The 6,180-nt window shown below is 37.5% G+C and overlaps 1 protein-coding gene across 1 annotated transcript; it reads left to right on the top strand.

Annotated features, from left to right (window-relative positions):
• Positions 1-1,936: 1,936 nt before the first annotated feature.
• On the top strand, positions 1,937-4,308 carry LOC131150690 (cocosin 1-like). Its single transcript, XM_058101564.1, has 4 exons — positions 1,937-2,557; positions 2,660-2,919; positions 3,148-3,576; positions 3,747-4,308. The coding sequence occupies exons 1-4, from the start codon at positions 2,176-2,178 to the stop codon at positions 4,152-4,154; spliced, it is 1,479 nt and encodes a 492-aa protein (XP_057957547.1). The 5' UTR covers positions 1,937-2,175; the 3' UTR covers positions 4,155-4,308.
• The last annotated feature ends 1,872 nt before the right edge of the window (positions 4,309-6,180 follow it).

Raw genomic sequence — 6,180 nt, 5'->3', positions numbered from 1 at the left:
ATTCGCAATAACTAGGTTCGGTCAATTAAACTACGAAAACAATTAAAATTGAATTGAAATTTTGATAGAAAAGCAATTCTCTGGTTATGAATCCACCCTAGTTAATTCGCAATAACTACGTTCGGTCAATTATCCATCTAGGGTTTTAACGGTCAAGTAATCTGCTTGAGTAACATAGTGTAGCCGAGTTCACACTAATCGTTTGGATCACAATCGAGAGAATGGGGTATACCCTATCTAGCGAACATAGATTCCTCTATAGAAGTCGTACCGTATTATGCACAATTTACTAAATTCTAATGATGCTATTCTTGCCTAGGGTTTCATCGCAACTAGAGAACTAAGTAAATTAGCTACTCATTGTGCATGAAATCGAACATAAAGACAAGGTATTGAAAAACACAATTGAAAGCATAACTTTTATTGAAATTCGAAATTGAAATACAAAGCATGAATGAAACTAAATTGAACTTGTAGCTCAAAATTGACAAAGCAATGTAAATTGACAAATAAAATAAAACTGATCTAAATGGCACCCAACGGAACTCAAGGGACTCAAAGGACCAAAGAGGAACCAAAAGGGAACCCCTAATCAATTGTTTGAAGATTGATTTTATACCCCTTAGGGTTTACATGCACAGAAATTCAAATTAGGAAACTTTCACCAAAAGTAATGCATAGCAGATTTCTGAACTCGATAAAATTCGACCCAGTTGCACTCCAAGTTCTCCTCGTCGCGCCCTGGTCCAACCATTCTGGAAAATCTTCAATTACCTCTTTATTCAGTTGATGGCATCGTCAACCAGGTCGCACATCCAAGGTCTCTTGGTCGTGCCCCGGTCGAGGGTCTTTGTGAATCTTCTTAGTAACTAGCACTTTGGAGTCTTCTTATCTTGACTCGGTCACCCCTTGTGACTACTTGGTCACACCACACAGTCGATCAGGGACATGTTGTTGTAGCTAAATCAAGGCCTTGGAGACCTAGTCGAGCCTTGTGCTTCAAAGTTGCTTCATTGACTCCTTGCATTGCTTAACTTCTTGATTTAAGCTCCAATTTCCTAAAACATCAAACACACGTGTAATGTCGAACAATGATAAGAAGAGATAATTACAAAGTAAATAAGAACATTGCATAGGTAAATACGGGTCTAAAATAGCATATTTTAGGAACATATCAGTGACATGGCGGGGCACTAGTGAATGCAGGAGCATGGGCCGAATACCTGCACCCACATATGGTCCGTAACATCATAGGCAGGTGTCATATAACATGGTTGGTTTGAAACATCTTGGGATATACCTGTTGGAGATATATCCCTCCAAATAAGTGTGCGTGCTACTTCACCCTTAAAAAAATTAATATTAAATAAAAATCAAATTGAAGAAAGGAGTTATTATAAAGCAGATTTCTTAATATGAGTATAAATTAAAAGAACATGGAGTTAAGAACACAAATAAAAAAAATATGTAGCAAGATATAAGCAATGGAAGAAACTCAATAACTTATTAGTAGGAGAGCATAGGACAAATAATGTTAGTTAATAACTCCAACATGCCCCAAAAGCACAACCATTGGGTACTTAATATCCTAAAAAATTAATGATATACAGTACATGACTTTAATTTAATTAGATAATCAGAATTTTAATTATATTAAAATTTTATTTAAATTCATACAAAATATAAATTTAAAATATAAAATTCAAACAAAAAGCAACGTTACAACTCCATCCTGACTCCTAAGAAAGTAGCTAGTAAAATAAATATGGTGATTTTTTCCAAATCTAACAACAACTATTGGCAAAGCACGTGAACATGGTGCAAAAAGACAATTAATCTCACGTATAGTGGGTCCAAAACACATGCATGCGAAATAAACCAAACTAGTTAAATAATTAAGCTGCATGTATTCCATTTTTCCTTGCTTGGCAAATGGGTACATACTGCTACTCACATGTTCCACGTAGCCCCCTAATGTGTTAGCAAATTAGGGTAGTGCAATAACATGCAAAGGCAACAAGACAGAAGGAGAACTGTCCATTTCTCACCCATGCCCACACCCCAACCCTACCTTTGCTCTCCTATAAATTCCAACCCCTGCCGAGTAGCCGCTTCACCAAACTACCCTCCCCCATTTCTATTACCTACCGATCGCTTAAGCCTAGCTAGCTAGCTATGGCCAAAACTACTTATAGTACTCCACTGCCATTCGTGCCAAAACCACTGCTCTTCCTCATCCTATTCTCTTTGTCGACCCTAACACTATTTCACCGCAGCTGCCTTGCCCAGCTTGAGCTACAGAAGCCCCAATTGTATGGTGACCACCAACCCCGGCGGCTGCACCGAGGCTTCAGAACCGAGTGCCGCATCGACCGCCTACGGGCTCTCAAGCCCACCCGCTCGGTCCAGTCGGAGGCCGGAGAGACAGAGTATTACGACCAAGATAACAAGCAGTTACAGTGTGTGGGGGTGGCAGTGATTCGTCTTACCATCCATCTAAGAGGGCTCTTGGTGCCTTCCTACACCAATGCACCTCAGCTCATCCACATCCTTCAAGGTTCGTATATGCTATATATAGTAGTTTGTTGATGCATGCATTTTTTTTTTTTTTGTTTATTAATATATATCAGTAATTGTACCCGATGCATCAATAATGCAGGAAGGGGAATTCTAGGAATAGTGATCCCAGGGTGCCCGGAGACGTACGAATCTTCAAGCTGGTCGCAGCAGAAAGGCAAAGAAGGGAGACAACAGTATAGAGACCGATATCAGAAGCCTCGACGGGTGCGGGAGGGGGAAGTTGTGGCCCTGCCCGTCGGAGTGGTTTATTATCTTTACAACGACGGGGAGGAAGACCTTGTTGTCGCGAAGATCCTTGACACTAGCAATGACGCCAACCAGCTTGATCCCCGAGCCAAAGTATGAGCTATAAGAAATTATTAAGTATATAGATTTATAGTAATTTCATCACATAATTAAATTGATTAATTTTTTACGGATGATGAAATCATATTAGTTGTCGTATATACACCTATGTACCTAAAATATACTTCTCATGAACTACTTAATTATTTAATAAATTAATTAACCATATATGCACATTAATATATATATATATATATATATATATATATATATATATATCAGAGCTTCTATCTAGCTGGTTATCCGCGTAAAGAAGGCGAAAGGGGTGAGGAGAAGACGGAGAGAGAACGTGTTTTTGCGGGTTTGGGGAAGGAGCTGCTGGGAGAGGCTTTTGACACCAGAACGAGGCTAACAGAGAAGTTGCAGGGCAAAGCAGATGCTGATGAGTACGGTATTATCGTTTACATCGAAGAACAAGAGCTTCGACTTTTAGCCCCAGAAACCCAACGTGAAGAAGAGGAAGACAAAGATGACAATAGTAATGGGTTGGAGGAGAATATCTGCACCTTGAGACTGCAAGAGAATTTAGCCCGGCCGTCCCGCGCCGACTTGTTCAACCCTCGCGGCGGCCGCGTTGCCACCAGCAACAGCCATACACTCCCCATCTTGAAATCTCTCAGATTGAACGCTCAGAACGTGGTTCTCTACAAGGTACATAATTATAAGCACATCAATTAATTATACATATAATCTCTTGCGATCGGTGGTTCTAAATTGAGCGTGGAAATTAAAATGGTTCCTTTTAAGTATCTATCAATTTTAAGAAACATGCATTGTCCAAAAGGTAAATATAACATATGAGTTCATATGTATTGATGCAGAACGCAATTGTGGGGCCCCATTACCAGATGAACGCGCACAGCGTGGTGTATGTGAGGAGGGGTAGTGGTCGGGTTCAGGTGGTGGGAGACTCTGGAAAAACCGTATTCGATGGTGAGATTGAGAAGGGCGAGGTTTTGGTAATTCCCCAGAACTTCGTTTCGCTGACAAAGGCTAGCGACTCAGGGTTAGAATATGTAGCGGTGAAGACCAACGACAACGCCATGGAAACCCCTCTCGCTGGCGAGTTCTCGGTTTTCAGGTCATTGCCGGTGGGCGTACTTTCAGCCTCCTACGACATTTCCAGGGAGGACGCACAAAGCTTGAAGGAGAATCGGAGGGAGCAAACTATTTTTGGTCCACGGTCAACTCGGGAACGTGATCATAATGAGCGAAGGGCCGACGTTTGAGTACTACATGGACCGATGCAGCTTAATCATAAATTAGGCTTAGAGAATAAAGGTCTCATATTGGAGCTGGAGAGTTGGTGTTGTTCCCATCACTCCCCCTCTCCTGTTACTCGTCTATGCGGCATAAGCTAATAAAAGGAAAGAACCTTTCTTCTTTTTTTGCCTCCATGATCTTCTCTGTTTTTTGCACTCAAAAAATTTTGAAACAAAAATTCACTATATATTCTCATCCCTAATCCAAAATTCTGAGATTTATAATGTGTACAGCAAAGGAAAATAATAACATCCCAATTTTAGCATTGTTGTAAAATTATGCCTTATATATATAGCAAATACGAAAATTAGAGAAAAATCGAAAGAGAAAGTGAGAACACGAATTTACGTGGCCTAACAAGACTTAATCTCGTTTTGATGATAACAAATTATGGATACTAATTGTGCTTTCAAGATTAAATTTTAGGTATTATGGTTTTTACAAGCACAATGGTTAAACCTGATAAAAACTGACTAAAGATCAACTTAAAGTCACAAGTCATGAAGAATACAAGTTTTCTGGAGCATTAATCAAGCTTGCAAGATGTTAAAGCTATGCAACATGAAGACTTAGAATTTAAATGTATTTAATTTTTTCTTAAAGTCTCATGTAAGTATTTTCAATCTTCAAATTTGTGACCGAAGCTCTTAGGAATTAATATTGGACTTAGAGACCTCCTTAAAAATTGAAAATAATTTTTATAAAGTCCGAAATATTTTTAAAAGTAAATACAAACAAGTTTTGGAATCAAAATATGAAAAACAGTGAGTTACATAGTGGTCAGGCGACTAAGGCTTATTGCTCAGGCGACTAGACTACTACTGCCAGTGTACGAGGATGAAAGTTAACTTATCAAAAAGTTATATGTACTCGATTAGAGATATAGGAGATATGGACTCTAAGGCATACATTTTGAGCTGTTTAGTGGGCTCCTTCCTTTTTTGTTTTTTTTTACCTCGACATTCTTTTTGGGAGCAAAGTCGTCAGATAGAAATGTGTGGGACCCAATTATTGGAAAAATGGAAAGGAAGTTGGCAACATGAAAATCAAATTTTTTCTCTATGAGACGTAAATTGACTTTGATCATTTTAGTAGTTTCTGTTGTGACGTACCGAAGCGCGCGTCCCCTGGGATGGCGAAATAAAAATTGTGATTTAAATTTTTGGTGAAAAATTAGATTGAAGTTGTCACTAATCTTTTAGTGTGGTTAGAATACTTAATTACTACCCAATTAAGGGTAGAATTGGTTTGCGTTACCAAAGTTGGGATCGAGAATTTGGTTACGCGAGGGGAATGTACAAACACCCCCTACGCGCCCGTTCTTACGAATGACACCCAATTAATTGTGAAATTATCCCTAAGTAATTCTAAAAAGTCTTTAAAATTACTCCCTTTTAGTAAATTTTTGAAATACACACAAATATATACATAATATATTATATTCCCTCAGAACCAGGGTACGTGAAACCCGAAAGCTCATACCCTCTCGTTAAAATCATAGGGAATAAAATCGAGAAAATACTTTACAAAATAGCTCCTAGATTTATTTTCAAAATTTAGAGAATTTTCATAAATAATTTAAAATATTTTCAAAATTCTCTGAGAGGTTTTAATACGTAATAATAGGATAATAAATCAAGATACTAACACAATACATATAATGATAATACTAACAATACATATATACTAAAACAAATACTAGAATAAGTGATAAAATACTATAATACTATATATGTTAGGATACTAAAGATACTATAAAAGGTAATACCATATACATGATGTAACGCTATAATACTAAACATATAATATACTAGCATAATGCTAAAATGCTAAACTTACCATAATAAATAACAACGTATACATTAAAATAATAAAAATACCCCAATAGGTTATATAAGCTAATATACTAAAGGTGCCATAATAAGTAATACCTTATATATTGAAATACTAAAAATACCCCAATAAGTTATATATGCTAACATACTAAAAATA

This window comes from Malania oleifera, chromosome 3 (assembly GCF_029873635.1).
Source record: "Malania oleifera isolate guangnan ecotype guangnan chromosome 3, ASM2987363v1, whole genome shotgun sequence".
NCBI lineage: Eukaryota > Viridiplantae > Streptophyta > Magnoliopsida > Santalales > Ximeniaceae > Malania > Malania oleifera.
The sequence above is the reverse complement of the archived record's forward strand: the minus strand, read 5'-3'. Positions and strand labels throughout refer to the sequence as shown.

What these genes read in the sequence shown, in the direction of transcription:
- LOC131150690 (XM_058101564.1), top strand. Translation starts at nt 2,176, where the DNA reads ATGGCCAAAACTACTTATAGTACTCCACTGCCATTCGTGCCAAAACCA. An exon ending in AGCTTGATCCCCGAGCCAAA is followed by an intron (nt 2,920 to 3,147) that starts GTATGAGCTATA and finishes TATATATATCAG; the next exon opens with AGCTTCTATCTAGCTGGTTA. An exon ending in AGAACGTGGTTCTCTACAAG is followed by an intron (nt 3,577 to 3,746) that starts GTACATAATTAT and finishes GTATTGATGCAG; the next exon opens with AACGCAATTGTGGGGCCCCA.